This window comes from Pseudopodoces humilis, chromosome 17 (genome assembly GCF_049639895.1).
Source record: "Pseudopodoces humilis isolate 2021_Gansu_Grassland_sample_001 chromosome 17, ASM4963989v1, whole genome shotgun sequence".
Lineage (NCBI taxonomy): Eukaryota > Metazoa > Chordata > Aves > Passeriformes > Paridae > Pseudopodoces > Pseudopodoces humilis.
In genome coordinates this window covers 9,363,303-9,384,924 of record NC_142216.1, presented here as the reverse complement: position 1 = coordinate 9,384,924, position 21,622 = coordinate 9,363,303, and the positions used below count along the sequence as shown (strand labels likewise).

The 21,622-nt window shown below is 38.4% G+C and overlaps 1 protein-coding gene across 3 annotated transcripts; it reads left to right on the top strand.

Moving 5' to 3' along the window:
* The first annotated feature begins 36 nt into the window (after window positions 1-36).
* Window positions 37-19,637, top strand: DDX46 (DEAD-box helicase 46). Of its 3 annotated transcripts, none has more exons than XM_014253191.2 (24): window positions 37-125; window positions 2,412-2,594; window positions 2,875-3,015; window positions 3,913-4,030; window positions 4,196-4,361; window positions 4,661-4,812; window positions 5,136-5,249; window positions 5,848-6,013; window positions 6,381-6,501; window positions 6,803-6,978; window positions 7,412-7,533; window positions 8,304-8,382; window positions 10,184-10,266; window positions 11,105-11,269; window positions 11,614-11,776; window positions 12,636-12,829; window positions 13,345-13,482; window positions 14,122-14,271; window positions 14,894-15,091; window positions 15,654-15,872; window positions 16,390-16,534; window positions 17,137-17,210; window positions 17,667-17,745; window positions 18,682-19,637. In XM_014253191.2, the coding sequence occupies exons 1-23, from the start codon at window positions 109-111 to the stop codon at window positions 17,712-17,714; spliced, it is 3,132 nt and encodes a 1,043-aa protein (XP_014108666.1). In that variant the 5' UTR covers window positions 37-108; the 3' UTR covers window positions 17,715-17,745; window positions 18,682-19,637. The 3 variants fall into 3 exon arrangements, with proteins under 3 accessions (XP_014108666.1, XP_014108665.1, XP_014108664.1); XM_014253190.2 differs by having other exon boundaries at window positions 18,591-19,637; XM_014253189.2 differs by having other exon boundaries at window positions 17,667-19,637.
* Window positions 19,638-21,622: the final 1,985 nt, after the last annotated feature.

Here is a 21,622-nt window from a genome sequence, read left to right as displayed (position 1 = left end):
CCGGGGTGCGCCGGCGCGGGCCGCGGCCGGAAGGGGCGGTGCTGCCGGCCGGGCTCTCGCCGTGCGGGCGCGGAATGGCCGCCGCCGTGTAGCGGGAGCACCGCCGCCATGGGCCGCGAGTCCAGGTGAAGGAGCCGCCCGCCCGCTTGGGGATCGCGGCTCGCTCTGGGGTCGTGGCGCGGTGAGGTGGCCGTGAGGGGAACAAAGGGTGGCGCGGGCTCTCCCGGCCGGCGGGTGCGCTGAGGCCGCCACGCAGGGCCCGGGCCTGGAGCCGGACCGAAGGACAGGGCCGGGAACTCGGGGCCGAGGGCCCCAACGCCCCGGCCGAGTTGCCGGGATTCACCGGCACCGACCCTGCGGCTCTCGGAGCACCTCCGGCCTTCGCGGGCTTGTTCCAAAATGCCGTAATTAGCCAGATAGGGGGATTAACTTGGTTTAGATGTTTTTGCTTGTGCGTTTTGTATTTATGCAGGATCACGTATCTTTTGCTCTCACAGCTGATAAAAAGACCGATTAGGGTTATAACAAGCTCGATAGTAATGTGCCCCTGTGCTGCGTGTGTCTCGGGCCGAGCTTGTGCTCCAGATGATCTGGAGCTGCTCACACCTATCAGGCTTTATACTGATTCCACGATTTGCAAGCGCTATCGGGCATATGCCTCTGTCTCGTAGTTTAATCAGATTTTAACACTAAAGCTGACGAGACAGTCCCCACATGCAGTCGTACTACACTGTAACAGCTCTCAGGTCCATAACGGAGATTTACACCGAGGGAGACAGATGACTTGAAAATTTACAACCATCTTAGGCTCTAATTAGTGATCTAGTGCAGAAGTGGGCACTCTCACAGATCTATCTAAATTAGCTTCAGGTGACCGGGGGCAGCAGTGGGCAGTACAGGGCACCATTAGAGCCTCCTGAACTGAAAGCCAAGCTCTGGCACTCCAGTCACCAGGACTCCGTTGCTTGTCAGAGTATTGCTTCTCTGCTGAAGATGACAAGGTTCTTCTGTTTGGGCTAAAAATAATGTTAAATGTATTAATTTTCTGTTTTAACATACAAAAAGTTTTAAAAGGGAAGAAATGGTAAGAGAGTGAATGATGAGTGGGGGTTGCATGTGGTGGGGTTGGTGTGAAGAAATGTTCCTCACACTGAGGCTTCTGCAACCTGAAATAATCTGTTTTTTGGTTTTATTGCACAGTATAGAGGAAAAAAAATAAAAACGAAAGTAGTTTTCTAAAACTAAAAGAGGAAGTATAGAACAGATACCTTGGCATTTTTTGATGGAGATGGAAAATAAATTAAAAATGTCAATGCTGACAGACATTCTTTGCAGTCAGTTATCCTGCTGATAGGCAGGATGTGGGTATATACTACTGTACTAACTCCAAGTGCACATGGTACCTAAATATACCACATAACATAGACTAAATATAAATATTCTGCTATATTTAGAACTGAACTATTTTAACACTACCATAGAAGTGAAACAGTAGTTGGGGGCCTTAAAGTCTTGCCTTCTATGGTTCTTCCTGCTTCTCAAGCATTAATACTGGGCTTATTAGGAGAAAGGCTCTGTTGGTCCTGAGCCACAGGACAGTGAATTATTAAGGGAATTATTCTGGCATGGTGACTGCAAATCTGGGGTTGGGGGAAGAAGAAATGGTCACAGTCAAGGTTCCTCTGTGACTTCTGCAATCAGCTGAAGAATTTCCTAGAAAATTCCTAGCTCTCCTCTGCCCCACAGTGTGGTTGGGATAAGAGCATTAATGAGGGAAGGAAGGGAGACACCCATCTCCATCACACACCCCTCAAGCCTTGCTGACTTCTGGCAGCTTCTGTTGTGATGTTTGATGTTACAGAATTTCTGTTGATGTCGGCATGATAATTGACCACAGCTGTGTCACATCCTCAGGGGTTTATGTTTCTTTAATTCCAGTCTGACAGCTTTCCCATTGAGCAGAGGTATATTTTACTTAGCTTACATGGGTAAATTTTTATTGTATAAAAAGTAATGAAGGGAGTTTTTTTTGCTTGAAAGATTTTGGGATAGCTTCAAAGAGCCTTCAGTTTTTCCTATATATAAAATGGAAATCAGTGGATTTCTGAAAAAGAAATTGTTCTTGATGTTCTGGTGTTCTAATGATGTGCTTATAATAGTACTCTAAAACTAAAAGAAAACTCCGACCAAATAATCCTTCTAATTTCAGTGTCATTAAGAGTGTATATGCATATTATGTATATTTTACATATAGTATGTGTATTAATCAGTTTGGCAGATGATTACAAAAGTTTAGACATTTAAAAAGTCCATGAAATTCAGATAATGTTTTTCGCTTGCTAGACCATCTGACAAACACCCTTTAACTGCACGTGGTTCTGGTGCTCACCATCTGTGGCTGTGCCATGCAGGCATTATCGGAAGCGCTCTGCATCCCGGGGCCGCTCCGGGAGCCGTTCCAGGAGTCGTTCCCCATCAGACAAGAGGAAACGTGAGGACAGGCGCTCCAGGAGCAGGGATCGGGATCGCAGACGGGAGAGGTCACGCAGCAGGGACAAGAGACGGTCTCGCTCACGGGACAGAAAGCGTCAAAGGTATGACATCAGCTCCAGTCAAAGTATCTAAAGGTGCCTGTCCTCTTGAGTATTGAAGTTCTCCCATTCAAGCTAATTACTTTGCTGATGTCTTTGATGGATTTTACTATGCTTAAGGCTTTTTGCTTATTAAGTGCTTTCTGGCTTGCTGTTGCTGAGGTTTGTAAGTTCTTAGTGGTCTTGATGATTGGTGGGTTCCTTCTACAACCTGTTCCTCAATGGAAGACTAAAGTTATATGATGAGCATGTCCTAAGTAAAGACAATTTTGTTGCATGTCAGACGTTCAAGGAGTAGAGAAAGGGAACGGAGCCGAGAGAGAAGACGATCCCGGAGCCGAGAGAGGCGGCGTTCCAGGAGCAGGAGTAGAGGGAGACGGTCTCGATCCTCCAGTCCAAGCAAGAACAGGAAAACAGAAAACAGGTATTCTTGTGTTCTTGGCTTCAGAAATGTGTAAAAGCTTACTGCAGGTCATTCTCTTTTAAATATATCTTGATGAGGTTTTCAGATACAATTGCAAACAGCATATAATCAGACTGCTGTAAAATGAGTGGGAAGTCTGTAAAGGGTAACAGCAGTCTGTATACAGACTAAGTAGGATACAGTTAAGTAGTGATAACACTCTAGAAATCGTGACAAGCTGGGATCACAAAGGCTTTGGTAATAAGTGTATGTTTTGTATTAGAAAACATAAAAAAGCTTAATGATATTTAATTAGCTAATGGGAATTTTATATTTATTGTCATAAGCTAGCACAAATTTGATTTAGATGCTTTCTTTTAAATTGGAAGCAAGGATAATAAAACCTGTGATAAATGGGTTTTGTATTCAGTGCAAGTCTGCCTATTAAATTTACATTACATGAGTAGCTTTTCCCAGGGAGAAGGGCTTTTGTCTGTCAGCCAGGACAGTGTGTTTAGGGGGACACTCACATTTCCATGTCAAGATGCTAGATCACTTTACCTTTCTCTAGAAATTCTACAAACAGGAATTTGTTCTATCTCTTTTCTAAATGCTGACTTAATGGAAGTGTAAAATAAAGTGCAGAACAACTGGAGTATCAATTGTAAGAGCTCTGAAAATGAAGTCTACAAAGAAATGAGAAAAGTACGTGAATCTGAGGATTGGGTTAGAGTCTACAGTACTGGTAGTTGGAGGAAGAGATATTGTCATGGAAAGATTGTCTGGGAAGCAGTGTGTTTTCTGAGGTGTTCGAAAAACTGTCAGGGTGATCATAGTTCTGTTTCTGTCCAGCATATATGTGTCCTCCCCCTGAGAAAAGCTGTAATGTTCTAATAAACTTTTGATCTTACCTTTCAGATCAAGATCTAAAGAAAAGACAGAAGGTGTGGAGGTTTCCAAAGAAAAGAAAAAAGACAAAGATGACAAAGAGGAAGAGAAGGATAAAGATGCTACTACAAATGCTGTGGCCACTGAGGTAGAGACTTCTAACACTTGTAAATTTAAAAGAATTTGAGCCAGGAAGTTTGTGGATGTCCAGTCTCCTATAGCTTGCTTACTCAATAGTTACATTTGTTTAAAGAAGCACATGCTAAAGCCAGTGGCCGTTAATTTTCACTTTTTTGGTTGGTTTTTGTCATAGAATTTTGATCAGAACAAACTAGAAGAAGAAATGAGAAAACGAAAAGAAAGAGTGGAGAAATGGAGGGAAGAGCAACGCAAGAAGGCAATGGAAAACATAGGAGAGCTAAAAAAAGAAATTGAAGAAATGAAACAGGGGAAAAAATGGAGTTTAGAAGATGATGATGGTATTTAACCTCTTTGAATATAACAGAATAATTTTGTTCCTAGTAGTATTTTTATTGCAATTCTTTAAAGCATCTAATTACTCCTCATAATGTGAACCGTAAAATAACAAAGCCTAATCTGGTCATGGTGTCAAATGGTGTAAGATACATTCTTGATAAACCAGCTGGAGAGATTTGTGTGAAGAAAAATTCCATAGTAATAAACAGGGCTGTAATTATTTGGATGGACAATAATTTGACACATGTAAGGACTTCTGTATTTCCCTGTCTTTTATCCTCATCTATTTCACTCTTACTAGATGATGAAGAGGAAACTGCAGAAGGAGAAAAAGAAGGCAATGAGGTTGAAGATGAGGAGTTAGATCCCTTAGATGCTTATATGGAAGAAGTAAAAGAAGAGGTCAAGAAGTTCAATATGAGAAGTGTGAAAGGTGGAGGTGGGAGTGAAAAGGTAAAATCACTTGTCAAAGATTTCTTGCTTTTAAAAGACAAAGATAACTTTGTGTTTTAATAGCAAAGTGGTTTGGGAAAAAAGTGGGGGAAAGTGCAGAAAAGCAAGAAATTAAATGCACTTAATGCATGTTTGCTTTAACTTTCATTTCCTGGTGTTTTTATGAAACTGTTTATTAAGCATTATTCTGATAAAGTTTCACTGCGGGAAGTGGGAAATAAAAATGCTTAGCATAATGTATCCAGAAGTACAAATATTCTATATGTTTTTTACAGGATGGGTTTTGTTTTATACAATAATGGGGTTTTTTTACATTTTTATAGAAAACTGGACCAACTGTTACCAAGGTGGTAACTGTGGTGACAACCAAAAAGGCAGCTGCTGAGTCCGAAAAGAAGAAAGGGGAACTCATGGAGAATGACCAAGATGCAATGGAGGTAATGGAGATGTTTTGTATTTCTTTTGTGAGCAGGCAAAGTGCCTGTTCTTGCTTCCTGTGGTTGTGTGTGGTGTTTGGCCTGAGGAGCTGTGAAGGGTGTGGGTATTCTGCTGCTCGGGAGGGACAGCCTTGCCTGAGTCACAGTTTCAATACCCTACAGTCCCTGGAGCTCAGCCACTTCAGGTCATGCTCTGTTCCTGCAGTTCCAGTGTTAGTGGTGCTCCTTCAAAGCTGAGGTGGGGACATCTGTCAGAGCTGTGGCTGCAGTACGACACCAGTCTGATGGCTGGCTGCTTTCTCTTAATTTCCTCTTACTGCTTCTTCTGTATGGCAGTGGTTATTTCTGAATGGGCTGCTAGTTGCTATTGGTAAAGTTGTGAAAGTGACACACAGCATGGTGATTTAATGTTTGGGAGAAACATATGAAAGAATTAGGGGAAGGAACAATTGCGACTCTAAAGTTGAGAGCAGATCTTCAGTTTCAGGTGTAATACAGAAGTACCTGCTGCTTCTGAATAGTTTCACTATAAATGAAAAAAGCCAAACACCTTCATAATTCTTGATCCTAATGTACACAAAAATTGTGATCTCTGCAGTATTCCTCAGAAGAGGAGGAAGTTGATCTTCAGACTGCCCTGACTGGCTACCAGACCAAGCAGAGAAAGCTGCTAGAACCAGTGGATCATGGAAAGATAGAATATGAACCTTTCAGGAAAAACTTCTATGTTGAAGTACCAGAACTAGCTAAAATGACTCAAGAAGGTAAATATAAATACAACTAGAACATCTTGGGTACTATTGAAGAGAAGAACGGTGGATTTCAGTGTGCTAAGGAACAGCAAATGCTTTGGAATATAAAAAGCATTTGGAGCAACTTGATATTGAAAAGTGTTAAATCAGGTGCATCCCTACTGTTGATAACTTACTATAATATATGAAGCTTTGATTGGAACATTAACCCAAGTCCTTTCAACTTAAACTCCGTGTTTATGTGTAACAAGCAAAAAGCTGTTTTTCTGGGAGTGATAAAATTAGTATTTCATGTTAAGAGACAAAGTAAGAGTTTCTTTAATCAGGGTACTAGAGAAGTGTCAAGTTTGACTCTGTTAAAAGGTAAACTCTGTTTCAGAGGTAAATGTGTACAGGCTGGAGCTGGAGGGAATTACAGTCAAGGGAAAAGGCTGCCCCAAACCAATAAAAACCTGGGTACAATGTGGTATTTCCATGAAGATTCTCACTGCCCTCAAAAAGTAAGCAAGCATTTTATGAATTGTATCATCTTTGATTTTTCTCTCTGTGTTCTGTCCTGTGTTCATGAGAAGGACCTTTTACTTTGCTGCATAATGCCACATGTCCATGTCTGTAATCATCAGAGTGTTTATCAGTGTTGAATTATTGTTACTAACTATTCTCTGCCATTTGTATTGTGCTTTTGCTGCTCATTTTGATCTGTATTTTTTGAATGGCACTGATATGAATATGTAAAAAAAATTTAGCATAACTTCCTAAATTCTGTTTTGTTTTTAAAATATTTTTTTTTCCTTCTTGAAGACATGGTTATGAAAAGCCCACTCCTATTCAAACCCAGGCTATCCCAGCAATTATGAATGGACGGGATTTGATTGGCATTGCCAAAACAGGAAGTGGCAAAACTATTGCATTTCTATTGCCAATGTTCAGACACATTATGGATCAGAGAGCATTAGAAGAAGGAGAAGGTCCCATAGGTAAAAATATTGTATTTTCAGAGTTACTGTTTAAATAAATATAACCTCAAGTATTTGCTTTAGATGGGATTTCAGTTTTTTTGCTTGGTTATGGGGAGAAGTACTCAGTAATGTCCATTGATAAGTGGCTTTTTTTTTTTTTTTAGTTAAAGATCACCATGCTCTTTAATGTTGTTTTGTGTTCATTTTACTACCTCATGTTGTTTTCGGAGCTCTCCCATGTCCACGTATCTGGGAGACCTTACTACTGATTTTTACACTTGGACCAGATTTCCATTCCTTCCTCATAATGTCTCAGTTATCTTTTCCTTGAAATTACATTCTTAAAAATAGGAAGTAAATTGCTGTAAACATCATTACAAAAGGTTAATATATATTGTGGAAATTACATCTCTTATATTGCAATGTATGATGAAAATGTTTTGCTTTTCAGCTGTCATTATGACGCCTACGCGTGAGTTGGCTTTGCAGATTACCAAGGAGTGCAAGAAATTCTCAAAGACACTTGGGCTTCGAGTTGTCTGTGTTTATGGAGGAACAGGAATCAGTGAACAGGTATGGAAAACACATGGCTGCCTTGTCAAAGAATGCTTGGGCTTTATTAATGTTTCTCATGTAGCAAAATTAGTTGCCTTTTCCATTAACCCAGTACATTTGCAGTCTTTGTTATGGATTTTCTCTTTGGGAATCATAGTATCGCAAAAAGCTTTGCCTTAAACAGTGATGATCCTGGAAAGTCTCAGACACAATCCTTAAAAATTTCAGACTGTTTCTCTTTATGTATGTACTGAGCATTAAATTAAAACTGAATTATTAGTGGGTTATAATAGTTTGAAAGTTACTAAGAAGCTATATTTTTCTGAGAGTTCCTCTTAAGATAACAAAAGCCAGAAAATTATAACATTGGTTTATTGCATTATCAAGTAGTGCATCTTGAAGTAACTTAGGAATTAATTTCAAGGTTTTCCATACCTCAACCCCACTCATTTATGGAAACAACAGGAGTAACCATCTGTGTGTCTACTATCACTTGTTCCTGATGTAACACTGACATTTCTTACAGGCTCTTAACTGTGATGAAGTCATATCCTCATTAAAGCTACTTCACATGGTGGTAACTCAGACTGTCAGGGGTTACTCTTTTTGGAAGCAAAGTTTTCCAAAGACTTGAAGAAATTGCTAATTAAAATCTTTACATAATTCACACTGTTAGCTGTATTACAGTGTAGGTGGTTTTCTTTTTTGCAAGGTGATATATGTTTAAAAACCCTGAAAGAAATCATGAAGCAAGAACTAATAGATTGTTTACTGTGTTTTGAAATCAGATAGCTGAACTCAAAAGAGGTGCTGAAATTATTGTTTGCACACCTGGACGTATGATTGACATGTTAGCAGCTAACAATGGTGAGTAGAAAACCTTTTCCTTTGGAGAACTTTTTTACATTTGTTGTGTAATTCTAACAAATTCAAAAGATCATGTATTTTGATAAATGGTCTTATGGAATTTTCTTGTATCTCTTCAGGCTGCACTATATAGCTGTTAGAATATATAGTACTAATAATATGTCTAAGCATATATTGATATGACTTTTTTTGGGAGGACAGGAAATACTACATTCTTGAAGAGTTTTTGAGAATGTTAATCATTGCTAAACTTGAAATGTGCTGGTCCAAATTTTTTAACTTGGAGTAATTTAGATAAAGGTTATCTAAACCTTAGATAGCAGTTGCTTATTTTGTCTGCCCATTGACCTGTTATCTGCGTTAGGGTAGCTCAGCAGTTCCCTGCTTTACAAGAGCATCTGACTGCCTTTATCTGTTGGCTTTAAAAAACAGACAAAGAAGCCCTCCCTCAATACCTCCTCAGAAATAAAAGAAGTGACCTTTTATCAAATATTCAGATTGATTAAACTGAGCCACTGCAGCTTTAAGAGGTTTTGTCCTAGTGTAACCATTGCATGCTTGTTAGATAAAGTTTTATTATTAAATTATTCCACATCAAAACCTCTACTAAACTGTTGACATTATTTAACTTCTGTGAAAAAAGTACCTTCAAGACATATAGAACTGGGCTTCCAAGACTTAAATCGTCAAAGGTAGGTACATTAATGCTGTTCCCAAGTAATTTTACAGTTATTATTTGGGGATGAAAGTGTTAAGGTGTTAAATAGATACGTAGATATAAGGAATACTTGCTTTGTTCCTTAAGTATGAATTCCATATCTTAAAAAAATGCAGTGCATAATGTCTTAAAGAATTTGAGGGTTCAGCTACAATTTGCTGAAGCTGAGAGGACCAAGTTCTTCTGTAGTTTCATAGGCACAAATCTGAGTGATAGTTGTAGAAAATAGGACAAATCTGTTTGATTCAGAGAGCATTTGGCAGTGTCACTCCACAGTTGTGTGAAACTGAATGCTTCTATATTGTTTGAGAGTATGGTTCTAAAATCCTTGAGTTAAATCCTTCTCATGAAAGGGAATCTCTTCACAATTTGGGAAGGGTGCTAGTTAGCCTGTTCATAATAAGTTCAAAATGTTCACAGAAACACAACTTACTTAATTTATTTCAACCTGTCCCAGAGTTTGGGGTGGTTCTTGATTTTAAATTCAGTAGTATTGCTGGGTAGGTTTTAATCTTCATATAGTCATTTTGAAAAGAGTGCTTATTCTGTTTTATGCCTATTATTAGCAGTGATCTAGAACTAGTATAGTTACCCTCAATAGTTATTCTTAGTTCCAAGGAAGCATTAAAGATTGTGTATAAAGGAATTTCCTGAGGCTGCAGCAGTTAGCACTGGGCTTTGCCTTCCACACATGCGCTGTAATCTCTAATATGTTCTTTTCTAGGTGCCGCTGTCAGATACTGGCTGATGTGGCTCCTTGCTTCAGCTCAGTCTTAGTTTTATGATGTGTTTTGGCGAGGGCAGTTTTCTGAATTTTACAGGTTCTTCTGGCCCTATGATGGTATGCAAGAGAAGAGTTTGGCAAACTAAAAGGGCCTTGTGCATACTTACACATTTCCCAGAATGTATGTGTGATTAAAGTGTGAACATTAAAATTCACTTTTAGTGAATTTTTTTTTAAATTAATTAATGTTTTTGTTAGCCGATAGTGAGACTATATAACATTATAAAAAAATATTCCTAAGGGAAACTAGATTTCCATTTGATTTTGTTTCCCATGTGTTTTTTCCTCTCCTTTCACAGGTCGGGTGACAAACCTCCGTAGAGTCACTTACGTTGTGCTTGATGAAGCTGACAGGATGTTTGACATGGGGTTTGAGCCTCAGGTAATTCGTGACATGAGGGACGGTGCCGAAAGATGCTGTTTCTCACATCAAGGATTTTGTAACACTACGTTATTGCTACACTGCCTGTGGGTGTTCAAAAGGATATGCTGCATATGGGTGGCAGTTTAAGCTGACTCTATTACTTTCGTATCTATTACCACATTATTATAGCATCACATTATCCTCATATCTAGTGGAAAGTATCTGTGCCCTTGGCAAGGGATTGGAACTGGATGATCTTTAAGGTCCCTTCCAACCCAAACCATTCTGTGATTCTATGTTTTGCTTTCAACAAATTCCTGTATGGCTTAGATTTTTCTCTTAATACACAGGGTGTTTTACACACTCACTTTGAGTACTTGTGGCCGCATTGTATCCTGGTGTACTTCCTTGATACAGGTGTTGTGTTAGTAGTTGTAGTCTGTTTGTAACGTGTTTATCTCTTGGCAAGAGATAAAAACAAAATGTTGGAAATGCTGCTGAATAATTACTTGCTGAGAGCTTTGGACATCCAGGGCTCTTTCAGTTGTCACGGGCTATACTGTTCTCCAAAACTAGGAAAATTCCTTTTATTTGTTTCTTGAACTGTAGGGTTTCTGCTGCATTTCCTAGGAATTTTGCTGAGCTGCTGCCGGATTGCATATAACCTCCTTCTGAATCCAGCAAGTTTTGCCTGTCTTCCAATGCCAGCAGCTTGGTGCCAAGAGGAAATCTGTAAAGAATGTTTTGTAGTCTGTGAGGTGCAGATACCACTTGACTTTAAAGACGACAGCTTTGTATGCGTGTGAAATTGAGTTACAGCACTTGGATATTAACAGGAAATGTTGTCTCACCACAGGTTATGCGCATTGTAGACAACGTCAGGCCTGACCGTCAGACTGTCATGTTCTCTGCTACTTTTCCCAGAGCTATGGAGGCCCTGGCTCGCAGGATCCTCAGTAAACCTATAGAGGTGCAGGTTGGAGGCAGAAGCGTTGTCTGTTCTGATGTAGAGCAACACGTGGTGAGTATGATACATCTGCCTCACTGATCTTCTCATTTGCTCACAGAAGATTGTTCCCTGCAATGTTGAATATAAACCAATATACCTACTTTTCTTTTTAGAAGTTTAGTGCCTTATTAAAAATTAACTTAGAACAAATCAACACCCTAGTCTGCAAATGAGTGTGATTTTTAAAGTTGGTCCGTAGTACTAAGCTGAACAGCTCTTTTACCACTAGCTGTGGGAACAGCCTGAAAAAGCCATCTCCTGTTCCTGATTTTTACTTCTGTATGCTCCAGATTTGTTTAATGACTCAAGATACAAATTATATTCTTCCTGCTTGGCTTTTGTATGTCTTTTTCCAGATTGTCATAGAAGAGGAGAACAAGTTTCTGAAGTTACTGGAGCTACTGGGACATTATCAGGAGAAAGGATCCGTTATCATATTTGTAGATAAGCAAGAACATGCTGATGGGCTGTTGAAAGATTTAATGAGGGCCTCTTATCCTTGCTTGTCTCTTCATGGAGGTAATCTTCAAATTTAAGGATTTATATTAACTATATAATAGCTTATAGCTAGGGTGTTGGTATCCAGTATCACTTAGTTCCTGTATAATACCAATTATTACTTCTTCATAAGCAGGTTTTGCTTTCTAATTGGGGAGGATAGTTGTCTCTTAATTTGAAATAGACATGATAATTTTGTGTAATTACTCCTCATTGTTCTCTGTGAGATGTCATCAGATGCCAGATCTTGTGTCTATGCAAGAGGGCTGTTACTGAGAGTTAACACCTCTCATTATTGTAGTGAGTGCCATTGGGAGAGTATCACATGATATTTTTATTTGAGATTCCACAGTAGCAGCAGTTGTCACTTTACTTGTCTTCTGTCAAGTAGTACAGAATGTAACTAGCAAGAGGAGAAAAATCTCCTTACAATGCTGTCCCATCCCAGTGTATTTTAAAACTTAGAGTATTTTTTAGAGCATTTCATGTAAAACGAGTAACTACAAATCAGTGTTCTGGAGGAATGCAGCAGTGGAAGAGGGAAAAATATTGTTGTTCTTCTGAGATTTCTGTTGCCTTTAGAGAACAGACAAAGCCTCCAGATGAGGTCTCAGCTGAAGTACAAAATATAAAATAATACTAAAAAACGTTTTGAGGGTCTTGGTATGGGGAAATCATCTTTTGATAGTTGAAAAACTAAAAGTTATTCTAAATAATAGAGGTTATTTTGGCTAGTGTATTTTGCCTTCAAAACTGTGAAAGTATTGAAGTTTCATTTGTTTATGGTTTTGGTTTTTTGAAGTTGGAGGGTGTTTTGACCTGTGTACAAATTCTCATGACTTAAAGCAGAACTTTTATAATTAACTGATTTGTCTTGCAGGTATTGATCAGTATGACAGGGACAGCATCATTAATGACTTCAAGAATGGAACCTGCAAACTTCTGGTGGCCACGTCTGTAGCAGCGAGGGGCTTGGATGTGAAGCAGCTGATGCTGGTGGTCAATTACAGCTGTCCCAACCATTATGAGGACTATGTGCACCGAGCAGGCCGCACTGGGCGAGCTGGCAATAAAGTATGTACACTCAGTTACCTGGTTTTGTTAGTGCTGGCATTTTTCCTTTTATTGTTTGTTGAAGTTGCTCCGAGGGATAGCTACAGAGGGAGTAGTTTGTGTTGTTGGTGGGAAGAGTGTTTTTAGCAATCTGAAATTTGGCTCTTATGTGTTCTTCAGATGTCTGAGTGTTCTTCTAAATCCCACTTGTGGCTGAAAGTTGGGGTGTTTTTCAGTGTTGGACATGTGCCCTACTAAATTGATAAGATTTTAATTTTTCAAACTTTTAACCATGACAACATTAGTTGGAAGGAGAGATTTCAGTGTTTAGTATATTCGGATGGCTACCTCTGTATCTGCTTCCTGGGAAATCACATTACTCATTCTACATTTCCACTAAAAAAGAGTTATTGCATGACTGCTGTGATTACTTTCATTGGCCAGAAATCATCATCTGTGCAAGGGTGCTTCAGTAAATTTAGAGATAGAGTCTTTAGAGCTTTTTCCTGATTGTCTCTTAAATAAATTTTGACCAGGGATATGCATATACATTCATTACTGAGGATCAGGCACGTTATGCTGGTGATATCATTAAGGCTTTGGAATTGTCTGGGAATCCAATTCCTACTGATTTGGAGAAGCTCTGGGCTGACTTCAAAGACCAACAGAAGGCTGTAAGTAATTCTGTCTTCAATAGGGGGGTTTGTCTAGGTTTAATGCCTGTGTATGCATGTGTGTCCAGTTGTCCAGTGTACACACATGGGTCACCTCTCTGGGAACACGTGTGTGCTTGCCTAAGTGTGTCAGTGACCTCAAGATTGGGATCTTGAATTTCATTTAAAGAGCTGTTCTTGAGAATTTAAGTACTGTCACCTGGTATGTAATAAATACCTATGGCATGAGGGACACTTTGGCTTTTAACAAAATTTGCATATGAGATAATGAAGCCTTTTTAAAGAATTTGTATGATTATTTCTAGAGCTCATCATCAGAGGATCTCGCTCGTGCTGAGAAGAGTGACTTTGGAGTTTTTCTGATTAAAAAAATGGAGGGTTTTTTTTGCATTTGAAGAGCATTTAAAATGTATACTTAATCCCAGTAGGGTACTGTCTCTGCTGAATTAACACAGGGGGTTTTTTTATTACATTTCATTGTGAAATGCAGCTTTTTAAATTTGAGGCGCATTATGAATGTGCTAGGATTTGCTTTTTAAAGAACTTCAAAATTATTTGTATAATCTTACAGTTATTTTACAACTATCAGAACTAGGATTTGAAACTCCTAAGTATGGTAATACATGTTTTTGTTTTCAGGAGGGAAAATTGATTAAAAAAAGCAGTGGATTCTCTGGCAAAGGTTTTAAATTTGATGAAACAGAACAGGCTTTGGCTAATGAAAGAAAGAAGCTACAAAAAGCAGCTCTTGGCTTGCAAGATTCAGATGATGAAGATACAGCTGTTGATGTAAGCACTTGGGAATAGGATTTTAAGTTGCTTATGGATTTTCTCGATACATTTGATTTTCTTCCCCAGTAGGTTCCATGATATCTTGCAGAGTGTATGGATGTCTGTTACTCTGGGACCTTTGTTACTGACTGAATGTATTGTTCAAATATAGAGATACAGCTATGAAGATCAAGATCTAGGAAGATCTTCAGTGTCTCTTTTTGATTTACTGGTATTTTATACTTAATAGGTGTAGTTACATAAAAGTCACATCAATTATTTGGGATATTTATCTTGCGTAAATGAAAACTATGGTCCTCAATTGCGAACATATTTTATTTGAAGTGCTTTAAAGACATAGTAGCATTTTCTATTTCTAAATCTTACTAGATTCTTTTCTTAATGTTGGATAGATTTCCTTTTTGTGACCTTGCAAGTAAACAAAAAAAAAAGTCTGTTCAGACTTTTTCCTGATTAGATCATCCTTTTGTTGAGCTGTTGTTTTGGACAGGCTTCTGCCATTTATACAAGATTAATTTCTTTAAGGACATGTGAACTAAATGCCCCTTAGTGTTTCCTTTATGATGAAAAGATTATATAGTGGTAAATGCAGTGATCATATAATTATTATTTTCTTTAGATTGATGAACAAATTGAAAGCATGTTCAATTCAAAGAAAAGAGTAAAAGACATGGCAGCGCCAGGAACATCAAATGCTCCTACACCATCAGCTGGGAATGCAGAAAAATTGGAAATTGCTAAAAGATTGGCCTTGAGAATCAATGCTCAGAAGAATCTTGGAGCAGAGGCACAAGTCATGGTTCCCTTCCACTTTAAGGTCAGGCTCTTTACAGACCAATTTTATTCTTTTTTAATAGAGGTTGTTCAGTTCTTTGTTCTGTGGCTGCCGTTTCATGTTCAGTAACATACTGCATTGTTTATCTCATTTAGGCTGGGCTAACTCACGTAGTATTTGTGAGTGAGCTGATACGTTTATAAGACTTATTACATAACTGTTAATGCTTTGTCTGCCCTGGCAAAGAGTTAATTCATTACTGATAACATTACACAATTAGTTTTGTCAGCTTTGGCAGAGTTGCAGAACATTTTTCTCTGTTGAAGCATGAGGTGTACATGTGATGTACAATGTGTTTAGACTGAGCTTAATTGTTCTGGGATATCCAAAGATATTTTAGGCTGAAAATACAAAAGATGACAAAGATCTTTTCTTTGCAGGTGTGAAGGGAGTTGTTGAGAGGAAGGAAGGGGGAAGAAGTCTGGAGAATGTATTTGTTATGTAGATAATCACATTACATAGAGAGCTTTAATGAACCTCTCACTGGTTTATATAGGACTTTTTTTGGCTACCTTGTTCTCAGTATAGACCTGTGCTTTTACAGGATGTGATGCAGCAGGCTACAAATGCTATCCTGAGAGGAGGCACAATTCAAGCTCCTACTGTGTCTGCCAAGACGATTGCAGAGCAACTGGCTGAAAAAATCAATGCCAAGCTCAATTATGTACCCATAGAGAAGCAGGAGGAAGAGAAACAGGATGGAGGACAGAATGAATCCTTCAAGAGATATGAAGAAGAGTTAGAGATCAATGACTTCCCACAGGCAAGTAACCATTTTGCTATAATCAAGTTTAAAGTACCATTATTTAACAAAACCTCTCTTCATACTTACACGAGTAAAATATGTCTCTGTTTCTGATCTTACCTAATTGAAATTACTACGTCAACTGTGATTACTTCTCAGGTTATAAAAATGCTATGCTTTGGACTTATTCCAGAGAGTATCAGAAAAACAAGTATTTGTTATCAGACAAAAACCTCTTCATCCTCTGCCCACTTATCTAATATCCAGATTTCTGACACTGTCTGGTGTTTTTTGGAAAGGCTTTACTGCCATGACTGCTCTTTGCCCTTTTTTTAGTACCTTAGTATTTCTGCAGTTCAGAATATTGCTGCTCTGATCTACATCATCTATTATTTTGAGGATTTATATTTCACAGTATCAAATACAAATTCCCTATATTTATCTTTGAGGTTCTGCCCACACTGGCAGAACTACTGGATTGCCATTTTGTGGTGCTTTTCTTCTTGCTGATCCTTTCATATCCTTCACCTTGCAGACTGCCAGATGGAAAGTTACCTCCAAGGAAGCACTGCAGAGAATCAGTGAATATTCTGAAGCTGCCATTACAATCAGGGGAACTTACTTCCCTCCAGGCAAAGAACCCAAGGAAGGAGAACGAAAGATTTATTTGGCTATAGAAAGTATGTATTCTTTTTATAAATGTTTCTCTTAAAGCTATGAGTCTAGTTTTGTAATTAGACATGGAATTTCTGTAGTCGGTGTTTGGACACTTGACTTAAAGACTCACTTCAGTTACTTAGCAATTGTTTATCTTTATACACTTATCAAATGATCCATGGGAATCACAGAGAGGCTTCTCCTCCCTTGCCACTGAACAACAGCTAACATATGAAGTCAGTTTGGAGAAGAACAGAGGAAAAAGAATCAGCACAAAGAGATCTGTGCCAGTGTGAAATAAGGAAGGAAATAGAATTCTGTTTAAGCTGTTAAAGGCGTAAGAAATTGCATCAACTACTACAACAAAAACTTGGCAAATGTCATAATGGTTGAGTTTTTCTCAAGAAGCCTCTAATCCTACATATTTCTGAACAGTATCATTTATGACTGGAATACCTTCCTTAAAAGAGAATACAGTCAAGCTTCGGCATTCTATGCAATAGAATGTTCTTCACCAAATAGCTGAGGATATTCAGCAAATTTTACTCTGCTTCTGAAAGTGGACAGGCTGTAGGCTTCATATACAGAAAGTGTTTAAGATTAAAATGCATATTTTTATCTTCAGGTGCCAATGAACTGGCTGTACAGAAAGCAAAGGCAGAAATCACACGACTTATAAAAGAGGAGCTCATCAGATTGGTGAGTGTAATATCCAAAATACAGGGGGAAAGTGCCTTAATGTGTGCTTTATGAGATTGACTTCTGCAAATGTTGATGCTCTGGCATAAGGTTTTATTAATATCAGGGACTGGGACCTATAGATCTCAAAACCACTGTTTTATTGAACAGCCTAAAAATCCATGACACTGGTTAATCAGCCAGAACACGGCTGCTATCAGCCAGCAGATGGAGATAACACATTGACAGAGGTTTTGAATGAAGACCTCTCAACGAGTTGGGTCCCAATAAATTTCCTAATTTCAACACAATCAGGCAGGGGAGAGGAGAATTACCCCCCTCATTTTGATATTTTATATGTGTTCATAAATGTAGTTTGCTGTAGCTTTACATCACACCCAGCTAATAACCTAGTGGGACTTTATTGCAATTCATTTATCCATCTTCGCTTTTAACTGTGATTATCTTTATTTGCAGCAAAATTCTTACCAACCTACCAACAAAGGAAGATACAAAGTTCTATGAGCATTTGGAGTTATCTGTCTGCTAGCAGCTGGTGCGTGAAACTTTGTGGCTTCTGTTGTTTTTGCTGTTTACATTGCTTATTGTAAATTAAGAAATTTTTTTATTTCGTCTTGCGGACATTTTTTTAACAGAAAATTGATACTTGCTGAAGCATCTTAATTCTCTCCACTGAAGTTATAAGTCTTAAAGCAGATCAGTTTGGGCAGAACATGATTTAATTTAAAAGTGCAGTTTATATACTTTTCATCATAAAGAATATGAAATAAACATTTTAATTTTTTTGACAGACAGTGTACTGTTAAATAAACAAAAGTTTTGTTGGGAAAATGAAAGTTGGGATTTATGTTGGAAATTGTTAGAATGTACCTGCTTCTTATTGTTGAAATGGTTCACACATCAGTTTATACTGGAAAAATTACAAAACACCAAAATAAAGTCAGGATTTTTCTCCTGATCCATAGCATCTCTCTGGCTGGTTCCACACATTCATTCTCTGTACAAATGTCCCCCTAAGGTCAGAGAGTCTTGCATCAGAGTAGAGAATTTTATCCAAAAATACTTGAGGTCTTGTTTTAAGATTTTATCCTTCTCATGTCCCAATTTTTCTTTATCATCCAGCTAATAGATAACTCTTAGAGGTTGTTGTAAAGTGAAATGTTTTGTAGTATGACAGTAGTTTTCCTGTTTTTTTCTAAATATCAGAATTTTAGGATTTGATTTTTTTTCCTCATTTGGTGACATAAGAATGAAAGTCTGTTTTAGTTTAAAAAGGAATTGTCAGGAAAAAAAAGGAGAAACCTCTTTTGTAATGAAATACAACTTTGTCACTCTTTTATAATGTTCTTATATATATGTTTAATGTGATTGTTCCCCCAGGATTGTCATCTTTATTACTGTTAGGACATGGCTTTAAATAAAAATGTATAGTGATATTTATGAATGAATTCCACAAATACTATCATTGCAGTCAATAAGCTACTGGGACAGGCAAGACTGATGTTTTTGAGGTCTCATCCCCATAACCAGTAGGATTCATGATGGACTCTACTCCTAAACATTTAAGTCGTCTGCTCGTCTGGAGCTGAACCAGTAGCAATTTGAATTGTCTCATTCTATCAGCTGCAAGACTTTCAAGATGATGACTTTGAAAAGGACTTTCTTAGAAAGCCTTTCTTACCTGACACATTGAGAAGAAATGTGTCATTTTAAACCAGCTCTGCAACCAGCTTTAACCCTGGTGAAGACAAATCATACAATCAGCATCATGGCTGTATAAATTCGCAGCTTTTATTTCCAAACTTCAGGTAATTTAAGTGACTCTTTGTGTTTGCATTACCACTGTGTGTTACCGTGTCACTGTACCTTATTTGCAGTACAGGGAAGAAGGAAAGGAATGACTATACCAGCTTAACAGTCTACTTCTAGGATAAGAACAGTCCTAATGTCGTACTTGCCAGTATTAGTACATAAGAGTAGAGCAAGGAGAAGCAGCACACAAAGTAACACTTCTCAAAACGTAAAACAGAAATCCCGAACTAAAGCTCTGTGATTACATTTAAATACATCAGTTTTCATTCCCTTAAGAACTGGGGTTTGATGTCTTTCCTAAAAATTCTTTGTTGAATTGTCTAACTTTTGGACAGTGTCACTTCCCAGAAGAATGACACATTTTGTATATTTAATGAAGAGTGCTGTGGAGTTTGGACAGCCTGACAATTTCTTTAAAAATCTTGGTTCAAAACGTTCATACATTGATATCTCCTATAAAAGGCATGATGGAGACATGTTTATTGGATTTCAGAGATGCAAAAATGTATAATCTTTAACTTCCTGGGGGTTTTAAATGCAATGTCAATATTCTTATGTTTTTTTAATTCCAGCAAAAATAAAAGCAATTTCAATGTATGTTTTTCAGAAACTGTCTTTCTGAATAGCTCCTCTGTTTTCTGCATTGCTTTTTTTTTTTCTGCACTGCTTCTGTGTTTTTTCCTATGACAGTTAACCTCACAGTGTTTGGAGAAGGGTGATGTGAAGAGCAGCTTGTATGTTTTGTTTTCGTGCTGGAAATGCAATGCAACACAACCCATACTCAGTTAAGGAAGTCACAGTGAAGGTGTTTGGATATGTGAAAACAGGAGAAAAATGCATAAAAGCCAGGGAAAAGAAGCTCTCAAGTTAACAAATACACAGGAAAATAGTGGAAACAAGATGAGAATAAAAGTTTGGAGAAGATACAATTAATAATGAAAACCACTATATGTAGATCTTCACAAGTGTGTCCATGGATTTTATAGACAAGATCTTTATAAATATCACGATTTGGCTGTTTTCCAGGGAATCTACTCTGGTCAGATTCATGTTGCCAGTTGTGGGAAAACACAGGGATGGTGTGGTTTTGTTTTGGTTTGTTTTAAAATACGTATAAGCAAAGCTTGTTCTGTTACCTGCCCAGGTGATAATGCTACCAGCTTTCAAGGCTGCCTTGAGCGAACAGTGAGGTTTTGGGTAGATAAGTGATAAAAGTACTTAGCACTGGATCATGAATGAGTTTTTTCTTGCATTTTACATAATGTGGTGGTGTCATCATGCAGCAGGCCCACACCAGGGAGGGGAGGCAGAACAAGACCCCTGCTCCCAGCCCAGCTCCCTCATTCTTCATGCCCCCCCAACCACCACCATTATAAAGGATTAATGCCCTAGCTAGGAAAACAGGAGACACTAAATACAGTGTTTTGTGTGGGGGAAAAAATTCACAGCAAGATAAAAAATGTGTGCTATCACAGTTCAGAATGTTATACTCCCTGAACTATATGGTACACGGTTGCCACCTTTTGTGTGCCACCTTTTGTGTAAACAGGCAGCTTAAGGCCTATTTTGCATGCTGAATTTATGGTATAAGCATTAACCCAGACAATGAGTGTAGATCGCAGCCAGTATGTTCTGTAGCTGTTCCTGTGCTGGCTGCTTGAGATTTTACTTGCACAATTAAAGTACTGCAATTTATTTTATGTGCATGTGGCTGGTAATTAAATAAGATATTCAGAAGCTTAAAGTACCATCTGTAGGGGCTTTTCATACTTGAGTCTTCCAAGTGGAAAAAAAAATAAAAATTTGTTAAGCAAAGTTTTCCTGAAATTCTGTAATTGTGGCAGCCAAATATTAAACACACACCAAAGGATGGATTTGGGATCTTCCTAAAACAAAAAAAAGAACGCTGGAATTTCAAGGAGTGAGAGAATACTTTGGTATTTCAGTCCTTCAGGCATGTTTACAGTTTTAAGAAATGGTGGTTACTTCAGCCAAAATAGTGGCAGGGTTACAGGCAGGTACCTGTGGCTGTGAGGATGGAGCCTGTGGAGCTGGTCTGGATTAGTTTTTAACTTCCTGTCATGGTCATGATGCTACTGATGGTGTGCTGCTGAACACCTCATTTACACGGGCCTGGCTTCGCCTGTTTGCTGGTGAGGTGGTTCTCAGGGTGAACATCAGTGGCAGGGAGCTACTGAGGGTTGTCCCTGAGCATTAGCACTGGGCCCTGTGTGCATGCTCTGGCCTCCTCACATGATGCTCCAGGAATGCACTTCGATTATTTTCCTTGACCCAGATCTCTTCCAAATATGGTCTCAGCTTTAACAAGTTTGTGTTCTTAGAGCTTGGGCGTTTGCAGAACAAATTCTGGCTTCCAGCTAACTGTGGCTGGCTGTATGGGGGAGTGAAGGCAGAGAGCAACCTAAAAATGCAAAAATAAAAGGGGCACAGCTGGACTCAAAGTTGTCCCAAAATGTACATTTTGTACAATGTTTATACAATGCTAGGCAGGAAGATTTGTTTTCATAATTTTAGCTACAGTGGAAACAATTGTTTTTAAATAAATGACCATTAGTCTGAGTGATTGCCACCCAAAACAT